The sequence below is a fragment of the Eschrichtius robustus genome, chromosome 18 (genome assembly GCF_028021215.1).
Source record: "Eschrichtius robustus isolate mEscRob2 chromosome 18, mEscRob2.pri, whole genome shotgun sequence".
Classification (NCBI taxonomy): domain Eukaryota; kingdom Metazoa; phylum Chordata; class Mammalia; order Artiodactyla; family Eschrichtiidae; genus Eschrichtius; species Eschrichtius robustus.
The window spans coordinates 23,512,237-23,534,007 of NC_090841.1; the positions used below are offsets into that span (position 1 = coordinate 23,512,237).

The 21,771-nt window shown below is 36.1% G+C and overlaps 1 protein-coding gene across 9 annotated transcripts in view; it reads left to right on the forward strand.

Moving 5' to 3' along the window:
- Nucleotides 1–21,771, forward strand: part of CCDC122 (coiled-coil domain containing 122) — a 34,479-nt gene that overhangs the window by 3,888 nt on the left and 8,820 nt on the right. For 2 of the 9 annotated variants that reach the window (XM_068526603.1, XM_068526602.1), the window contains exons 2-6: nucleotides 3–88; nucleotides 5,572–5,659; nucleotides 6,175–6,290; nucleotides 14,859–15,257; nucleotides 16,015–16,131. In XM_068526603.1, coding sequence (XP_068382704.1) covers nucleotides 5,614–5,659; nucleotides 6,175–6,290; nucleotides 14,859–15,257; nucleotides 16,015–16,131 — 678 coding nt within the window. In that variant the 5' untranslated portion in view covers nucleotides 3–88; nucleotides 5,572–5,613. Of the gene's footprint in view, nucleotides 1–2; nucleotides 89–5,506; nucleotides 5,660–6,174; nucleotides 6,291–14,231; nucleotides 14,293–14,858; nucleotides 15,258–16,014; nucleotides 16,132–21,771 lie in introns of those variants that run through there. The other 7 variants (XM_068526604.1, XM_068526606.1, XM_068526607.1 and 4 more) reach the window with 7 other exon arrangements.

The window sequence follows — 21,771 nt, forward strand, 5'->3', positions numbered from 1 at the left end:
AGCATCCTGAAACTTGAATCTCATTACCTAGCCAAGGAAGAGAAAAGTCCCTAGTTTCAGCAGATTCTAAGACTCTGGTATATAATAGGTATGCAATACATTTTTTTTTTTTAATTTATTTTTGGCTGCATTGGGTCTTTGTTTCTGCGCGAGAGCTTTCTCTAGTTGCGGTGAGCGGGGGCTACTCTTCGTTGCGGTGCGCAGGCTTCTCATTGTGGTGACTTCTCTTGTTGCGGAGCACAGGCTCTAGGCACACGGGCTTCAGTAGTTGTGGCTCGTGGGCTCTAGAGTGCAGGCTCGGTAGTAGTGGCGCACGGGCTTAGTTGCTCCGCGGCATGTGGGATCTTCCCAGACCAGGGCTCGAACCCGTGTCCCCTGCATTGGCAGGCAGATTCTCAACCACTGCGCCACCAGGGAAGCCCTGCAATACACTTTTAATGATTCAATTAATTTATTCTTTTTGGATGACTCTGATGATATAACTTCTCTTGAAAACATGTGGTTGAAAAGACTTGTCATCTTTTTTACCTGAAGTATGTATTATTGATTCTTACTCATTTGTGCAGTTTTTTACATTTCCCCCATGATTCCTCTTTAATTTATTGTTGGAATTGAACCATCCAGAACTGATTCCATCATGCTCATGACAAATATAGACATAACTTTAAACTCTCAATTCCAGGAAAACTTTTCTCTCTTCCCCAGGTCAGTTTTTTTTAGCTTCCCCAGTTAAACATCAGCTTCAGATATTAAACTCCCCCTCCCACTTGGAAAACAAAAACCAAAGCAATTTCACACTTATGTGAAAATTAACTATGTAATTTTTCTTTCCTTGTTTTCTAATAAAATGTATGTTCTAAAGGGGGTAGGAGGTAATTATCAGCTTAACTACTTAAACTGCCTGGCAGGTCCACATAGGAGCTTTTTCCATTCAGGATGAAAAATGGTGCTTATGTGACATGGGCACACATGGACAGTTGCCTCGTCTTGATTCTTTTAAGCCAGAAGCTCTCAAAGCCCTAGGGGAGTTTGACAGCCTTGCTTTATTTTGCTCATTAACTTGAAGGGAGGTACCAGATGATGAGTTTCCAAAGACTCAAACCATGGCCTTTTAAAAATCTCCTCCCAAGGGCCAATTACAGGCACTCGCCTCTTGAATTCAGATGAGATGGTGCACAAAAATCATGCTCATCACAATGCTTTAGTACATACTAAACACCTAATAAATGTTAATTTGCATCCTAATTGCTTCAAATTTCATCCTTCCTGCTTGGATGTATGACCTTTGGCGAATTTCCTTATTTCTCCAAGTCTTAGTTTCCTCATTTACAAAATACAGGTAAAAATCATGTCTAGCTTGTAGGATTGCTCTGAAGGATAAAACAGATAATCTATGTGAAAGTACTTATGGTAATTAGTAAATGTTGGCTGTAGTTAATATAGAACATGGTGGTTTATAGTATTTCCATTGCATTGTTTTCTGTAAAGCCACTGTTTTAGTTGAGAGTGTTTTGCCTAAATGATTTTTTAAAAGTAATATTTGGATATTTACTATCAAATACTATAGGTATTATAAGGTGTTTTTTTTTAAATCAGTCACTTAATTCATATTTATATTTCCCACAATGCTTTGCATATAATATGTACCGACATACGTGGCTTGAATGAAAGAATAATTAATACTGTCTAGTCTCTAAACTCTTGTTTTTATTGATTTATGCAATTGTAATGAATTATCAGTAGATGACAGTAGTTTGTTTTCATTTTTATTTTTTGTCCATTCTACAGTAGAGATCCAGAAAAAATGAAAACTTCCTCAATTTTAAACCAGATATCCTTTCATGAATAGCTGGTTTAAATAAATATCACCCAAGAGTTCTTCAATTTATGCTGCTTCAGAAATAGATATCAAGAAATACCAGTTACTTTATTTTTTATTGTATAAATCTAATTTTCTTAATTTTTTTTTTTTGGTTTCTTCATCAAATACTTTAAAGAATACAAAAATGAGTAAGACTTCCTGGAGCTTATAGTCTAATAGGGAAATATAGTATAAAATAATGTAAACAGTAGGAATAGAAATTGTTGAGCGGCAGGAATTTGCTAAATGCTTTATATTCATTATTTCACTTCATCCTCACAAAAATCTAATGAGGAAGGTACTATTATTGACAAGGAATCTGAGGCTCAGGTTGGAAAGAATTTACCTAATAAACTAGTAAGTGGCACAACCTAGATTCAAGATTAGCCCTATCTTACCCTGAGACCTAGACTGTTATCTATCTTGGTATAACAGAGATATAGAAACAATTGTACTAAAAAGAGAGAGCGAGAGATCATATCTACCCAGAAAGATCAAGAAAAACTTCTTAAAGAAGATGCATCTAAGGTGGAGTTGAAAGATTGGTTGCTGTTTGATGTGATCAGAACAGTGTTTCGGAAGCATTATTCTGTCAGTAGAACAGGGTCAATTGAAGTGGAGATAGACTATAGTTAGACACCTGTTATGTTCCAGGCACTGTTCTAGTTCTCTTTCCTCATGGAGCTTACATTAGTACAAGGAAATAAAAAAGAAAAATGATAAAAGTGATAAATGCTGTTAAGAAAAATGAGGCAGGGTAAGGAAATGGGGGATGAAGGTCATATTTTAGAGGGATTATCAGGGAAGGCTTCTTAGCTAAGATAGTATTTGGAAGAGGTAAGGAGGGGTTGGATTCCAATATAATTTAAAGGTGGAACCAGTGAGTTTTGCCAAAAGAATTGCATGCAGCATGTAAGAGAAAGAAAAGAGTCAAGATTCTGATTTATCTATTAGGTAAAACAATTGGGGCAGCAGTCTTGGGCCACATACTTGGGGAATATCTCAAATGATTTCCCAAAGGGTCTATGAAACATCAACAATGAACTCTCATTTATGATTATCTTGGGCAAGGCTGATTAAGTTGCCTTGGGCTCTATACCCTTCTAGATACCTCCCTGCTAATGTTCTAGAGTTTTGAGTGTGAATAAGAAAAATGAACTTATAATTTACTGGCATGGAGAAGACCATGAAGGAGCAGGTTTAGGGGTAGTGATGGAGGGGACAGAGACATAAAGAGTTCGGTTTGGAACATAGTAAGTTGAAATGCCTATAAGAAATTCAAGTGGAAATATCAGGTAGGAAATTGTGTATGAGTCTGGAGCACAAGAGGGATGTCAAGTTAGGGATGTGAATTTGGGAGTTGTGAGCCTATAAGGGGAGTTTAAAGCTATAGAACTGGATGGCATTACCTGCAGAGTAAGTTTAGAGAAAAGAAGAGGCCTGAGGACTGAGTGCTAGGGCACTCTAATGTAAATGAGAAAGGTGAGGAGGAGCCAGCAAAGGAAACCAAGAAGTATGTTGTTTCAAAGAGGAGGGCATGATCAAATGTGTCAAATGACATGGATACGTTAAGGAAGATGAGGACCAAACTTGCCATTGAAGTGGCAATGTGGATGTCATAGATACCTTGATAAGAACTTTAGAGTTGTAAACGATTAATTCTGGTGGGTTCAAGAAGAATAGGTGGAGAGGAAGTAGACAGCAAGGATCTTGGCTATAAAAGAGAACAAAGAAAGGGGTCAATAGCTGAAAGAGATTAAAGTGTCAAGGAAAAGTGGTTATTGTTGTTGATGATTATACGATAGGCTGTCCAGGATAATATGTTTGACCAAATAAAGGAGGAAATTCTATTGATGGGACGTTTGAAGGAACAATGTCCTTGAGTAGGAGAGGAAGGGGTACAGAAGTAGAGGATTAGCCCTAGGTCAGAGCAAGTACACTTTATTCACTGCAAGAAAAGAATAGACTAGTATATAGGTATAAGTTCAGGAAGACTGGTAGATGGGGTGATTTACCACCCTCTCTGATATTTTCCTACTATCTCAGTTAAATAGGAAGATGGGTTATCAACTGAAAGAGGAGGGGGAAAGAGATGTGGGAGGTTTGAAGACAGAGAAGAAGGAGTGAAATAATCATCCATGAAACTTGATGAATCCTAGGGGCCTAGCATCAAGGGCCCACTTGACATAAAGTGTCTTGAATTTAAAGTGAGACCACAGCACAGGTGTGTGCTTTTCTTGAGGTGTATTCAGCTACTAGTATGTAAGCAAAGCAACTGGTTGGAAGTTTTCCAGGGCAGTAAGACAGGGAGAGAGCAGTACAAGAAAAGGGAGGTTGAATGCAAAGGAATCTAAGCTGGGTAAGTGACGTGAGTACATGAAAGGCTAAGGGACCATGAAAAGGTAGAAGAGTCAATGTGGTTGAACAGCTCTTACAGTCAAAATACTAGGAGGGATGAGCTGAAAAATAAGTGTTTGAATCTGAGATTATGGATGAGGTGTAGTGATACTCTGTGGGTGGCTGGGGAGGATGGATAAGGAAAAACATCAAAGAACTGAGAAGTCAGGGTATTACAAGTACCACTTGTGTGGATGTTGAAATTCCAAAGAAATATTTTAAAAAGTAGTAACAGAGACACAGTAAGTCATATACTATAATCTAGGAGTGAACGGTAGAGATTTAGAAGTCAACTGATAACAATAAGGAAGAGTAAAGCTTACTTTACTTTTTCCTTTTTCTTACTTTACTCATCTGAAGCTCATGATGGCATGAACTTCAGAGAAACGAGGTGGTTTTAGGGAGAAGATGTTTTTCAAAGGATGTCATCTAAAAAGAAAAATGCATATGTTCAAATGTTAAGCAGGAACACTACATTCCTTTTATTAATCATACAAAATTGTATGATTCCTTTTGTATAGGAATGGACAGGCAAAATCAGATACTCTTTTTCCAAAGACTGGTAATGCCTTAACTCTGCCAACTCAGCATTCATTTGTTGCGCTGGTACAGGAAAGAACTCTTTCTCTCCATCTTTCAGGGGAGAAAAAAATCTACCCCTTCATCTCATCAGTTTCTCCTACGTATAGAAGAGATTGAATGGTGATTTTAAACTTGCGTAAGGCCTACCGTGGCCTTACACAGGAGTGCCATATTCCCTGCATCCTATACCCAAGACAGAAGTTGCTAATTCATCTTGGCACTGTTTTTCACAGATTCTGGTTATAGTTTTAGAATCCATTTCATAATAGTTCTAGAGGTACTAGCTACTAATCCAGAATAATTAGTTACTCACTCTATGTCAGTTACTGTGCTAAGCATGTTACGTACATTAATTATTACAACAGCCCTATGAGGTTTTACAGATGAGGACACTGATGAGCAAAGAAGTTAAGAAACTTCTCAGGGTCATAAGAGCTGAAAAGCAGGACAACCATTGTTGTTGTATTTTAATACAACACTCAATCACTGTATTTTAATTCTTGGAACTGATGACGAATGTCATCACTCACTCAATCACTGTATTTTAATTCTTGGAACTGATGACGAATGTCATCACTCACTCACTCAATCATTGTATTTTAATTCTTGGAACTGGTGACGAATGTCATTGTCATCCTTGTGAGATATTTGACAATTTACTTTCAGGATCACTAATACATGACGGAAAAAAAAAGAAAAGTGAAAGATTATCTACACTGATTATTTTGTAGGAGTAAAGAAGGTGAACTAAAAAGGGGAAAAGAGACACAAGAATGTCAGGCAACAAAGAAAGGAAGAGTCAAGGAGCTCCTGAAGAAGGTAATGAAGCTATCTTCAGAAATATATAACTAAAAGATGAGCGGTAACAAAAAAGTAGTATGATAGGATAATTGTGTTAAAATTAGTAGCAAATTAGAATAGAGGGAAGCTGTTAAAGTTTACCAGGAGGAAACTTATAGAATGTTTAGAAAAAGTATAACAACCTGAAAATGCAGGCCTATCATGAAAATTCATCAACTGCAGTTGAGAAATGGTTATGGTACCACTATAATTGTAGTATATGTGCAAATGGTCTAGATAAAAATTTTTAGGACAATCAAAATATTTATACTGTTCCATAAAGTAACAGGTATAATATTGCAGTAGGTGACTTTGAATTGCCTGTTTTTATGGCCTTTGATTTTGGTTTTGTTTATAGTCAAAAAGGAAGAGTACCAACCCTAAATTTAGTTTATTTTTGAGAAGACATAACCATTTTCATGACTTTGAGTGAAGAAACATGTTTCTTAGAATGTTTGCATTTCGATTTTTATTATGTACTTTATTTTGTCTAGCTCTGGCTAAACAAGACACATCTTCATTAACTGATGCTGTCGAGCAAATTGCACAGCAACAACAATCACAAACATCAGAAATAGAAAAAAACAAAAAAGTTCTGTTCCATTTGCAGGTAACCTATTTCACACAGTCTTTTAAATGAGTCTTTATGTTCTCCAAAGCTATATTAAATTTGTAACAGGGAAGTTATTAAGCATAACTTAATAATTCTGAGGAGGCAACTTAAAATGTCTGTTTTTCATATTTACACCTTCTAAATTATTCTGGTATCCCTAAGTAAAGTCTACATGAGTATTCCAGTTTCATGGACCATTTTACACATCCAGTGTGCAAACATTCAACAATGTCACTGTGACTATAAATAAGCATAAAAAATATGTCACATAGAATTATTTTAAATTCACTCTATTTGATAGTTTTTCCTAAAATTCTGAATTGAAGGAAGGTTAAGTTTTTAAGCCTGTGTTCTTAAAGCTATGGCTCATGAATTACTAGTTGCCAGTGAACATTTCAGGTAGATAAGGAACATTTCTGTGTTCCTTAAATTTCAAAATACGTTCATAATTCCACCACAGGCATCTGGAAGCCATACTTGTTTTTGTATTCAGCATAATTAGACATAACTGTTCTCTGTTAATATAGCTAAAGGAGCAAAAATAAAAACAGTGTATTTAATTTTTAAAGGTTTTTTTTATTAAATGTAACATAGAAATGAAAAGAATATGCTCTAGAGCAGGGGTCCCCAGCCCCTGGGCCACGGACAGGTACCGATCTGTGGCCTATTAGGAACTGGGCCACACAGCAGGAGGTGAGCAGCAGACGAACGAGGGAAGCTTCATCTTTATTTACAGCCGCTCCCCATCGCTCACATTACCGCTCTGCCTCCTGTCAGCTCAGTGGTGGCATTAGATTCCCATAGGAGCACGAACCCTACTGTGAACTGCGCATGCGAGGGATCTAGGTTGTGCACTCCTTATGAGAATCTAATGCCTGATGATCTGAGGTGGAGCTGAGACAGTGATGCTAGCGCTGGGGAGCGGCTGCAAGTACAGGTTATCATTAGCAGAGAGGTTTGACTGCACAGAGACCATAATAAACCAGTTGCTTGCAGATTCATATCAAAACCCTATCAGTGAGTGGCAAGTGAAAATAAGCTCTGGGCTCCCACTGATTCTGCATTATGGTGAGTTGTATAATTATTTCATTATATATTACAATGTAATAATAATAGAAATGAAGTGCACAATAAATGTAATGCGCTTGAATCATCCCGAAACCATCTCACCCCAGTCCCCCACCCTAGGCCGAGGAAAAACTGTCTTCCATGAAACCTGTCCCTGGTACCAAAAAGGTTGGGGACTGCTGCTCTAGAGCTGAACTGCCTAGTTTGAAAGTAGAGATTTGCTACTTCCGGTTCCATGGTTTAATCTCTCCATGCTTCTGTTTTCTCATTTGTAAAATGGAGATAATAATAAGACCTGCCTGTAAGGTTTTCATGACAATTAAATGAAATAATACTTGTAAACATTATGTAAGATATCCTTGCTGGGGCCCTGGTAGGCAGTATGGGACCAAATTTTGATAATGGCTTTAGGTATTAATGCATCAACAGAGATATGATGATAATAATTATACCTTTGTGGTAATATAGATTTCTTATAAGTATTTGCATTGTATTAGTCACTTTCAGAAAAGGATACATGTTGACAATAGGATATAATACAAAGATAATAATGTCTTAGATTTCTATAAAGAAATTTTCTATAAAAATTTTCAATCTTCAAAGAGTTTTACAGATGTTATTTCACTTATATTGAGGGCCTAATTTCTATTAAGCATTTTGCTGAATATTGTCCTCACTCTTACACTACTCACCATCTATTAAAGAGGGAGACAAATAAGTAAACAAATAATTACATGCAGGGAAGTGGTGTCAACAGTAGAAGCGTAAGCACAGATTTAACACTGAAAGAGGAGTGATCGGTTGAGTTTTTAAAAATATCTGGAGTTCACTTGAATGATTAGGTGTCTGGGATAGGTTTGAGGGTTAGGGGGTGAGGAGGATGATATTCCAGACAAAAAGAACCTGAAAAAATTCACAGAGTCCTGAAATAAAATTGGTACATTCATAGAACTATAAGTAGTTTGGTAGTGGAATATCATAGAATGTATTTTGAGAAGCAACAAGAGATGTATAGCATGATAAAAAACTTGAACTTTATTCTAGAGGTGATGGGAGGGTTTTGATGGACTTCAAGCCAAAGAGTGAATGATTAAATTTATGTTTTAGAAAGAGAATTCTAGATGCATGAAAGATACTTGTTATAATCCAACATCAATTTGAGATAAAAACTTCCAGCAAATTAGGAATAGAAGAGAACTCCAGCCAACTAAAAAAGGGCATCTACATAAATCCTACAGCCAACAGCATACCTAATAGGGAGAGACTGAATATTTCTCTCCTAAGATCAGGGATAAGGCAAGCATGTGTCTTCTCATCACTTCTATTCATTCTATAGTACTGATAACTCAAGCCACTCCTTGCAAGAAAAAGAAATAAAAGGCATCCAGATTGGAAAGGAGGGAGTAAAACTGTTTTTATTCACAGATAGCATGATTATTTTTGGAAAATCCTAAGGAATCTATTATTAAAAAGCTATTAGGACTAATAAGGGAGTTTAGAAAGGTTGCAAGATAAGATTAATTATAAAAATCAGTTGTATTTATATATATTGAAAGAAACTATCAGAAATTAAAATTTTTAAAGCATTATCATTTACAGTAACATCAAAACTATGAAATACTTAGGGGTAAATTTGATGAAAGTTTTGTGTTATAGACTGAATGTTTGTATCTCCTCAAAATTCATATGTTGAAGCCTTAATCACCAATGTGATTGTATTTGGAGATGAGGTCTTTGGGAGGTAATTAGGCTTAGATGAGGTCATGAGAATGGGGTCCTGGTGGTAGGATTAGTGCCCTTATAAAAAGAGATGCCAGAGAGCTTGCTTTCTGCCATGTGAGGACACAGTGAGAAGGTGGCCCTCTGCAAGCCAGGAAGAGTTCTCACCAGAACCTGACTATGCTGACACTCTTTCCAGCCTACAGAACTGTGAGAAATAAATTTCTGTTGTTTTAGCCACTAAGTCTATGGTATTTTGTTATGGGAGCGCCAGCAGACTAAGACAATATGTAAGACCTGTATACTGAAAACTGTGAAACACTGCTGAGAGAAATTAAGGACCAAAATAGAGAGATATACCATTTTCATGAATCATAAGATTCAGTATTGTTAACATGTGAGTTCTTTCTCTTTTATCTATTGTTTAAAAGCAGCTCCAATCAAAATCCCAGCAGGCATTTTTTAGAGAAATTGACAGGCTGATTCTAAAAGTCCTATGGAAATGCAAAGAACCTATAGTAGCCAAAACAACTGTGAAGAACAATGTTGGAAGTTCTACTATTACTTTGTTTTTTTTTTCTTTTTGGCCGCGCCACACAGCTTGCAGGATCTCAGTTCCCCGACCAGGGATTGAACCCGGGCCCTCGGCAGTGAGAGCCCAGAATCCTAACCACTAGGCCACCAGGGAACTCCCATAATATTACCTGACTTTGAGATTTATTATAGAGTACAGTAATCAGGACAGTGTAACATGGCGTAGAGATAGACATATAGATCCATGGAACAGAACAGAGTAGTATCCAGCAATAGCCCCACACATAACAATTGATTTCAGAGGTGCTCTCATGGACAGAATGTTTGTGTTCCTTCCAATGTGATGATATTTGGAGGTGCGGCTTTTAGGAGGTAAATAGGTTTAGATGAGGTTGTGAGGGTGGGGGCCCTATGATGGGATTACAGGAAGAGAAAGAGACCCCAGAGCTTTTTTCTCCCTCTCTCTCCCTCCCTCTCTCTCTGCCATATGAGGACACAGCAAAAAGGCGTTTGTCTGCAAGCCAGGAGTAGCCCTCTCACCAGTAACCAAATCTGCTGCACCTCGATCTTGGACTTCCTAGCCTCCAGAGTTGTTAGAAATCAAGTCTGTTGTTTATGCCACCCAGTCTATGGTGTTTTTCCATTTTTTTTTTGTTTGTTTTTTTTTATAGAAGCCCAAGCTCATTAAGACGGGTGCCAAGGCACTTCATTAGAGAAAGGATAATCTTTCAACAAGTTGTGGAGGACAGCTACATGCAAAAAAAGTGAACTTCAATTTTCAGCTCATACTGTATATGAAAATTAACTCAAAATGGATCATAGGCCTAAATACAAGAATTGAAACTACAAAGTATCTAGAAGAAAATATAGGAGAAAAACTTAGTGATTCTGGATTTGGCAAAGGTTTCTTAAATAGTACACAAAAATTTTAAAAGTTGGACTTCATTAAAACAAGTTTTTAGGGGCTTCCCTGGTGGCGCAGTGGTTGAGAATCTGCCTGCCAATGCAGGGGACACGGGTTCGAGCCCTGGTCTGGGAAGATCCCACATGCCGCGGAGCAACTAAGCCCGTGTGCCACAACTACTGAGCCTGCACGTCTGGAGCCTGTGCTCCGCAACAAGAGAGGCCGCAACAGTGAGAGGCCCGCGCACCGCGATGAAAAGTGGCCCCCACTCACCGCAACTAGAGAAAGCCCTCACACAGAAACGAAGACCCAACACAGTCATAAATAAATAGATAAATAAATAAATAAATAAATAAATAAATGAGTAACTAGTATCACAAGCTTTAAAAAAACAAAAAAGCCTTTTTATTTCTGTTCAAAAGGCACTGTTATGAAAATGAATGTGAGGTATACCTGCTGGGGCCCTATGGGCATTTGGGTTGTCATAGACTGGGAGAAAATACTTGAAAACATACCTGACAATGTACTTGAATTTATTTATACTATATAAAGAACTCTTACAATTCAAGAAGGCAAACAACCCAGTTTAAAAATGGGCAAAAGATTTTAATGGTCATTTCATGCAAAAAGATATTGCAAAAGACAAGCACACGAAAAGATACTCAGTATCATCAATTATTAAGGAAATGCAAATTGAAATCATAATGAGATCTCATTCTATACCCACTAGAATGAGTAAATTTAAAAAGACTGACCATACTAAGTGCTGGTGCAGATATGGAAGAACTGGAATTCTCAGACCCAAATATTTTGGAATGTAAGTGATGTACCATTTGAGAAAATAGTTTACAGTTTCTTAAAAGTTTAAAATATATCTACCATATAACCCATACATTCAGTTTCTAGCTATTCATTTACCCAAGAGAAATAAAAGTGTATGCCCACTGGAAAACCAGGAACAACACAAATGTCTACCAGATGAATGAGTAAACAAAGTGTGGTATATTCATACAAGAAATATTGCTCAGCAATAAAAAGAAAGAGCTACTGATATATCTAACAACATGGATGAGTCTCTAATTAGGCTGAGTGAAAGGAGTGAGACTAAAATTGTATATATTGTATGCTTCTTTTCATATAAAATTCTTGAAAATGCAAACTAATTTTTGGTGACAGAGCAGATGAATGTTTGCCTGGAAACAGCTGAGGAGGGAAGGAGAGATCACAAGGGATCAGGAGGAAACTTTTTGGGACATGTCTGATTTTTGGACATGTGGGTAATGGATAGGTTCACTGTCTTTAATTGTGACAGTCTCATGATCATAAAAGTAAGTCAAAACTTGTCAAATTGTAAAGTTTAAATATGTGCAGTTTATTTATATCAATTATATTTCAATAAATCTATTAACAAAGAAAGGAAAGAGAAGAGGGGGAGGGAGATGAGAAAGAGGAAGAAAAGAAGGAAGAAGGAAGGAGAGGGAGGAGGAGGAAGAGGAGGAGAAGCAGGAGGAGGGGGAGACAGCAACAACAACAAGAAGACATATAATTCTAGTGGAAGGGTAGAAATGGATTGGAGGAGGAATTGAATAAAGCCAGGGAGAAAAGTCAACAGTCTATTAGTTATGTCAGTCCAAGAAAGAGAAGAGATGATGACCAAATTAGTGTGAATGTCATCTCCCCATATTGATCAATAGGGTCAACAGCCTGATCTAGTGGACAGGTCATGTGTCCCTTTCCTGACCATTCCATGTACATCACTCATTCACTCATTTATTAAATATTTATAGAGCACCAACTTTGTGCCAGGTACTATTTTAACTACAGGAAAGATGGTGGTAAAGAAGTTAGACAAGTTTACTGCACCCATGGAGTTTACTTTCTAGTTAAGGCAGGCAAGCAATAAAGATATAAAGTAATTCCATTGATTGAGGTGTTACAAAGGGAATACGATAGGATTATGTGTAGAGAATAACGGGGAGGAAGGTGGGTAGTTAATTTATATTTTGATTCAGGGAAGACTGTTCTGAGGAGTAATAATAAAGCTGAACTGTGAAAGACAAAGACCCCAGCAGGTAATAGCTAGGGATAGAGAATTCTAAGGTGCAGAGAACAATTACAAATGCCCTTAGGAGAGAAGGAACTAGGCGTATTTCATAAACAAAAGGAAGCTGGAAGTGGGGAGAGTAGTACACGAGAGGGATGGCAAAGTGGATAGGGATTAGAGCATGTATGGCTTTAAAAGCCATATTACAGAATTTGAATTTTATTATTAGTGCAATGGAAAACCACTGGAGGATCTTGAGCAGGGAAGTAGCATGATATGATTTATGTTTTTAAAGGATTCTTCTGCCTGAGAAATGGAGTCTAGTTGGGGGAGTGGAGGAAGCATGGAAACAGGGAGACCAGTTGGAAGCTGAACTATGCTACAAAGACTGGTCAGAAGTGAGCTGGGATTTTATATATTTTGGAGGCCCAACCATCAAGATTTGTTGGTAAATAGGTTGTGGGGGTTAAGGTAAAGGGAAGAATCAAGAACGACTACTAGGTTTTTAAGTGTCCAGGTAGAAAGTGGTACAGTTTATGGAAATCAGGAAAGCTGGAAGAGGAGCATGTTGGGTGTGCAAATTAAAAGTTGTTTCCTGAACCTGTGTAGTTGAGACATCTGTTAGATATCCAAATAGAACTGTCGAGTGGGCATTTTAAATATTAGAGCTGGAGATAAAGATTGAACTTCATCAGCACGATGTATTTTTCACTGTACTTCCCTCTCTTGTCTCTGCCAAGAAAACGATAGGCTGGGTCTGCCTTTTTAGTGAAGTGCTTCCCTCCCCAAATTATAGATTCATTTAAAGAGGACGACCATACTGGATAGAAGAAAAAGGATAAAGGCCTACAGTTGTATTGGTGGGAGGATCTACAGAATTTGATGAATAGTTAAATATAAAGAGAAGGGAGGAATTAAATATGACTCCCAAAGGAATACCATTAACTAAGTTTGGGAACATAGGGGCGTGGTAATTTGTATTTTTAGTCCCAAATCTTCATCCTCGTGTATATCCACACCCTTTGCCATTTATCATTATAATGCCCTCCCATAATGGGTGGACATACTTTCTACCCCTCCACTGAGATTTGATCATGTGACCAGCTGGGATGTTATTCAAACAGAAGTTTGAAAAAGTTGTTCCATAACTGGGCTTCCATTCTTCTGCATCTGCTATCATCATGAGAAGGACATGCCTGGCCTGGCCCACTAGAGGATAAGATACATGTGAAGCAAAGCCAAGACACCCCGGTTGGCCCAGTTGAAGCCAACCTAAATCATCTTACAGCCAGCCAACCTCCAGACATTTGAGGAAATCCAACCAAAGTCAACAGAACCACCTAGCCAAGCCCAGTTGCTTCTCGTCACATGAGCAATAAACACTAGTTATATGTCACCGAGGTTTTGTGGTTCTGACAATAAGTGACTGATACAAGGGAGAGCAAGATGGGATTGGGGAGGGGAGGATTAGTCTGATTTTTGGACACGATGAATTTGAGATGGCCGGTGGCAGCTGGGTATAGGACTTAACAGCCACTTATATTCTGTGAATCATTAGCATATATGTATCTCAAGACCTAAGTATGGATAAGATTACCCAAGGAGTATATACAGAATGAGAGGAGGAAATTATGATGACTGCACCCTGAGGGAAACCTGTATTTGAAGGAACCATCGAGATTGAAAAGCAATGCTCAGAGATATCTGAGGAGAAGCAGAGAAGAGTGCTGGTAGGTTTTAAAAAGGAGGTGCTGGTTAGAAATGCCAAATGCCTCAGAGAGGCAAAGCTAAATATACCTTTAAACTCATCTTACAAATGAAGACAGTGAGGTTTGAATAGGGTAATTAAGTTTGCTATGTATGATCACCCCAACTAGTAAATAGTAGTAAGGACACTAGAACCTAGATGTTTTGTGTTTTCAAGTCAGGGTTTTATCATTTTTATCATATAGTTTTTCTTTAGTTTGTACTTCTGATTGCCCACAAATATATTATTAAAATGATTGTAAAGTATCTTTTACATATAAAATGTTAAGACAAAGGATAAAATTTTAATATTTAGAATTAGATGAACATTAAAAAATAAGAAATATATAACCCTGGGCTCCCTCTGATTATAAAATAATTTTGTTACTTTATTACATGTCTCCTGTTATGCATCAATTTTTCTATATCTGATAAATATATATTTTTTATGTTAAGTGATTTTTCTATACACACTATGGATCAAAACAATGACTTTTCTTTCATGTTGAATATCATGAACTAATAATAATAATGTTGAAATATCTTACAGAATGAACTTCATGAGCTTAAAACACAAATAGCATCTGTCTCTGAAGAAACTAAAGAAACAGAAAGGCAAATTTATCAGCAAGATGCTGCCATACAGAATACCAGACTTCAGTGTGGAAACCTGGAAAATCAAATCAAATCCTTACATACAGAAAATGTGAAGCTTAAGTTTGACATAGAGGCAGCACAAGAAGATTTTGAGGAACAAATGATAAGATATAATGAATACTATGCAAAAATAAAAGCACATAAAGATAGTTTGAGAGAGGTAGAGAGCAAATGGTCATTCATGACTGAACTTGATGAGAAACGAGACCTTGTTAAAAAACTAAAGACAATGAAAGAGGAACTTACGCAGGATCTCCAAAATCCAGAAGGAAACCTGATGAAACAAGTACAGGTTTGATATATCACTTATTAAAATGTTTTCTATTATTCCTTTTATTGCAAGTACACTTACTAAGTGATAAACTTATCATTAACTTAATAAAATACCCATGGGTGCTCTAACTCAATTCAGAAATTTGAAAACTTGTATAAGTGCATGAGTTATGTAACAACTATGCCATATGTGCAAATCCATAAAGGAAACATCCCCAAATCCCTTGTGGATTAATAAAAATATATAGTCAAACAAAATCACAGTAAACAATTAATCCATTTGTTATAGAAGGTGTGACTCACAAAGATGTTGAAACTCTAGCTTCCAGGCTAATGGATCCAGACCAATTAAAATCAATTTAGTGTGCTTAATGCTGTTACACAAACAATATGAATTAATAATTATACCCTAAGCATCTTTTTCTTAATATTCTTTGAAGACGTTGGGAGATAAAAACTTAAAATATCTATTATTTCTTGCTAAAGAATTAAAAAATATCCTTTATATCGTAGCTGGGCAATTGCCCCTGTGACTACCACTTTCCTTTATGTCTTATTTTCATTTGGTTTTTACTTCTATATTTTCAAATCTAAGGTTTGCTTGTTTGAATAACCATTCTTTGTTCCTCGTACCTATAGAAGTAATATTCTAATCCTATTTATCAAAATTAAATGTGATGGCTAGTTTTCTTAAATTACAGAAACACTGAAAATCTTGGATTTATATTGACCATTCATTGTTTGATGTGTATATTTTAAATTCTATAAACATACAGGAAGACATTACAAACCTAAAGGACAAAATTATAACTGTAAAAGAATCCATCATTGAAAAAACTTGTTTTCTTGAGGAAGAAAAAAAGACACATGAAAAATTAAGAAAAGAAATAGAGGTAAGTCTTAATTATCTGGATTTCAATGTTTTATGGGATCATTTTTTAAACTTTTACTATAGTCATAATTTCCATAGTTTACTCTCAATTCCCGAAACAGCTAGAGAACAAAAAAGAACTACAAAAAGCAGCTGATAAGTCTAAACCATTAATAGATAAGTATAGAGACTCCCTCATTCAAAAATACTCAGATATATTAATACATTCAAAGAAAGCAAGTACTCACTCTTATTTAAATCTGGCCTAGAATTCTTCCAGGTCGCATTCCACCAATTTTGTACCCAATTAATGGCTAGAAATCAGAGGCTAATACTGTATGTGGCCTTTTCAGATTGGCTTCTTTCACCTAGCAACATGCATTTAAAATCCTTCCATGTGTTTTCAAGTCTTGATAGTGAGCTGAGTGATAATTCCATTCTCTAGATGTACCACTGTTTATCCATTCACCTGCTAGAGGACATCTTTCTTGCTTCCAGGTTTAGGCCATTATGAATAAAGTTGCTATAAACATAAAAAAAAAAAGGAAGCAGAAGCTACCCAGTCAAAAATATGACCACTCCTAGACAGAAATTAAAGACTCTTCAAAGTAGAGTAAAGACAATGGAAGTATTGGTATTCTAAACCCCTCTGACTTCCTATTTGTAATTTTCAACTGTCCAATTAAAAACAACAAACTGATATGTAAAATTAAAAGTGAGACTAAATTTGAGGTGCCACTGGCAGACCTCTATAGTCATTATTGTTTAGATGAGGGCAGAACAAAAATAGAAAAGTGTACGTTGTTAAGGGCAAAAAAATAATTTTCACCCTTAAAAATTACTTTGGAAAATAAAAAGATGTATATTTTCAACTTGTTTGTGACTAATTGACACAATAAAAAAAACCTGAGGAATTTGAAGACAAAAACCCTCACCTTTACAAAACATTCTCTTCAAGAAACACCATGATTTTATCTTATATTTTACTGGCAATCTAAATAAATGGGTATTTTTTTACCCTTCTAGATATCAAGATTATTATAAAACTATAATAGTAAGACAGTATATAAGTGGCATAGAAATAGAAAAAATGATTAATGAAACAGAAAAAAAGAATCCAGAAATAATCCATCATAAATGGTACAAACAAGTTAGCCATATGAAAAAATAAAGACAATTTTGAAATAAAATTAGATTCCTACCTCTTAACACATACATGCACATGCTTCCACAAGGACTGAAGACAATACAGGAGATAAACTTAACCATTTGTGTTACAGAAGTATTTATTTTAAAAGATACACAGACATATATGCAAACTGCATGATTAAATGTTACTTTTGACTATATCATAAATTTCTAGATTATTGAGATGCAGCATAACAATAAAGAAGACAAGACTCATTTTGAGAGAGGGTATTTGTAACATACATAAGTGACTAAGAGATAAGAAAATTTCAAACAAGCCATAGAACATTGGTAAAATGGTATGAAAAGTCTTACCTTTCAAAACATGAATATCAAAAAAAAACCCCAATGGAAATGATGAACAACCTCGCTAACCATAAGGGGTTAATAATTAAAGCCACAGTAAGGCCCCAAATTTAGCCTGTCAATTATCAATATTACAATTTGTAAGATGTGGACCACCTGAATTCTAAAATACTATTGGTATGAGTATAAATTGGTAAAAGCATTTTGGAGAGAAATTTGAGATTCTTAGTAATTTTTATTAAGGTATAATTGTCATAAGAGTAGGTACACTATTTATAAGGGTTTAGCTTGATTAATTTTGACAATTTATACATACACCTGGGTTACCATGACCTAGATCAAGATATAAAACTTTTGCATCATGCCCAGAAAGTTCTCTTGTCCCTTTTCCTCAGGCTACCACTATGCTGATTTTGAAAACAGCTTTATTGAGATATAATTCACATACCATACAATTCACCCATTTAAACTGCATAATTCAATGGGTTTTAGTATGAATACAGATAATTTGTAACCATTACCATAGTCAATTTTAGAAATTTTCATCACCTCAAAAGAAACCCCATACCCTTTAGCTATGCCCTCTCCATTTGTCTATTGTATTTACCCATATTTTTACTCCACCATATTCTTTCTTCCTTCCTGATGTTCTAAGATTTCCTCTTTTATCATTTCCTTTCTCTTTAGAAAATTTCTAAATTCATTCTTTTAGGAGAAGTTGGCTGGTGGCAGTCTCTGGGTTTTTTCTTTTTTTTCACCTGAGAATGTCTTCATTTCCCTTTCATCTCTGAAAGATATTTTGGTGGATATAGAATTCTGGGTTGACAGTTCTTTTCAGTTGAAAAATGCTGTGCCGCTTCTTTCTGGTCTCTATGATTTCTAACAGATAATCCACTGTCATTTGAATTGTTTTTCTCTCTGCAGATAAGGTATTTGTTTCTTGCTGCTTTCAAGCCTTCCTGTCTTTAGTTTTCAGAAGTTTTACTGTTATATGTTTTGGAACTAATTTCTTTGGATTTATACTATCTGGAAAATTCTCAGCTTCTTGATTCTGTAGGCTTATGTCTTTTGCCAAATTTGAGAAATTTTCAGCTCTGATTTATTTGAATACTTTTGCAGTTCTGCCCTCTTTTCTCCTATCCTTCCAGGACTCTGATGACACAAATCATAGGTCTTTTTTTGATATAGCCCTACAGGTCCCTGAGGCCCTCTTCGTTTCTTTTTTTCAGTCTTTTGTCTCTCAGTTTTTCAGATTGAGTAATCCTTTGAGTTCTATCTTCCATTCACTGATTCTTTCCTTTATCCCCTCCATTCTGCTATTGAACCATTCCATGAAATTTTTTATTTCAGTTACTGTGTTTTTTCCATTTGGTTCTTTGTATCCTTTATTCCTTTGCTGAGACTTTTTATATTTTCATTTGTTTCAGGAAATTCATAATTACTCATTGAAGCATTTTTATGATGATCGGCTTTAAAATGCTTGTCAGATAATGCTAACTTCTGCATTTTCTTGGTGTTGGCACATGTTGATTGTTATTTCTTACTCAGTGTGAGGTCTTCCTGGTTCTTGCTTTGATTAGAGATTTTCTATTGAGATCTGGACATGTTGGGTATTATGTTTTAAGACTCTGCGTCATTGTTGCTTCCAGGTAGTACTGGAAGTTCAGAGTCTCCATGGACACTCATGGCGGGAAGAAGGGCTTCTTGTTACTGCTAGTCAAAAGTGGGAGTTCTGGCTGCCCACTAGGCTTCTGTTGATAAGCCCGTGGCTGGGAAGGGCAGGAGCACCTCTTTACTGCTCCCGTGTAGATGTGGCCTCGCTACTACTGAGCAGTGGTAAAAGCCCTGACTCTCCACTAGGCCTCCTCTGACATTCTCCCAGTGAGGAAGGGGAAGAATGCCTTGTTACCACCAGATGGGAGTAGAAGTCCAGCCTCCCCAGATGGGCTCCACTCACACCAGAGGATGTGGTTTGTTACTTTCCAGAGGGAATGAAAAGTCCTGGCTCCCCAGTCAGCCTTCTCTGACACCGCCCCAGCAGGAGGACCGGGGCACCTTGTAATAGCCCAGCAATGGTGAAAGTGTAGGCTTTGCTAGTGTGGGTGGTGGGGGGGCCATAGTTTTCTCTGTGGTGTTTGACTTTAGTAGTTACTACCTAAAAGTGTTCAGTCTTGCAGAGTCTGCCTTTTTCCTGGTCCTTTGGCTAGATAGCAGGCTTTTCTTGGAGTTTTTTTGTTTTGTTTTGTTTTGTTTTGTTTTTGTCTGCACCTATTGGCATTTCCAGCTTGCTGTCTTCCCCATATCCAGTCTGGGATATATGAGGCAAAATGAAAACCCAGGGAACTCATTACCAAGTCGTTCCTAGGGTCCTAAGGTCTCCAGCCAGTCTGCCTTCTTCTCTTCACCTTTCAGAAGCTTCTTATGCTAATATTATATACAGTGTCCAGGGATTTTAGTTGTACTTAGCATGAGGAATAGGTATATGAAATGCATCTACTTTATTTTGACAGAAGCAGAAGTGTACATAGGTATTTTTAGTGGTAAAGGGTGATGTAAATGTCTACTAATGATAGATTTAGATGGAATGTCATTGAGCTTGAGACTTCAGTTTTTAATGTTTTCATCATTATATTTCTTATCGTGAAATTTAATAAGCTCTTTTTTAAGCTTTCATAATAGGGTTACTAAAGATCCTTTTAGGCTTTTTAATTTTAGTTTTATTAACTCTAATGCATTAAAAAGTAGTCCTCAAAAAAAAAAAAAAAAGTAGTCCTCAATTCTATCACAATGTTATGGTTGAAAAAATGAAAATCTAAGAAATTAGAGATTATCTGTAATAAACTATAAAACTGAAGGACAAATACCACAGCCACAGCATTGTCTTGACAACACTGCATTTTTTTCCCAACAATTTCATTTATTGCTTGATGAGAATTTATCATTGACACAAGTAACTTCTTTCTCAAAGCAACTAGTTTTTTAAGAGTATAAATTCAAATACCAGAAGATTTTTATTACTTATTTCTTTTTTGAGTCTTTTTTTTTTTTTTCTATTCCTTCTGGATGTTTTTAGCCATGGCCTTGGTACAGTTCATGGTCATCTTTTGCCTGGATTATAGTATTCTTTTGTTCTAATGTTTAATTCTTTCAATATTTTGTGCTTTGCATGTTTAATCTTGATATTAATATTGCTTTTTACATTTTTTGGTTAAGAAAAACTGAAAATGGTTTTTGAATTTTACATGTTTTTTTTTTTTAGTCAAATGAATGTTTTTGGTAATTTTAGGCCATGTCTGAATGAAAGAAGTATTTCAAAATAATTACCCCAAAATGCCTTTTTTCCCTGTCTCTTGTCTGTCTTTATATATATTTTAGAAGAAAGGAACTATAGAGAGGAAAATAAAGATAAGTTATGAGTCACTGACGAAAAAAAGTGGGGAAGCAAAATACAAAGCATACAAGCACAAAGCTTCAAATACAAAGCATTAAGCAACAGTCATTTTTAAAACCATGTTATTTGCCAAATCCAAGAGTTTTCAGGGAAGGGAAACTAGAGCAGTTAAGAAGTTTTTAGCAAATGATGAGTGCTGCAAGTAACATTTTGTGATAACAGGTATTGTGTAAAGCATTTTAAGATTTATTAACGGTTACTCTTGCCTAAATTTTGTTCAATTTGAGCTCCAAATTTAAAGGACAGGGAAAAATTTAGAGTGCTTTCGGAGCTACTAGGGATCAGGAACAAAATATGTTTCACTTGTTACAATGCAACATGCAGGTTACACAATTAACTAATCCATTCATTTACTGAGGTCAGCCACAGAAATGATTACACAACTAGAAAGCCGGTCCTACATGAAAAACCCAAAGAAGCAAAGGTAAAAAGGTAAACTAAAAGCAGGGTAAGAATGATTCAGATAGCTAGATAACATGGTAACAAATTATTCTATCTTACAAAAGGTACAAGAAGAAATGTTCAGTATTATTAAATCTATTGTTGTTTATTGAGTGCCTGGTATTTTTCAAGCACTTTGTGTAGGCTATCCCATTTAAATTCTCACAGTAACATATTTTACAGAATTTCAGAAAATTTAAATAACTTGTACAAGGTTATATAGCTAGTGATAAGGGACAGAATAGAATATGAGTCCATGTCTTTTGGACTCTACTC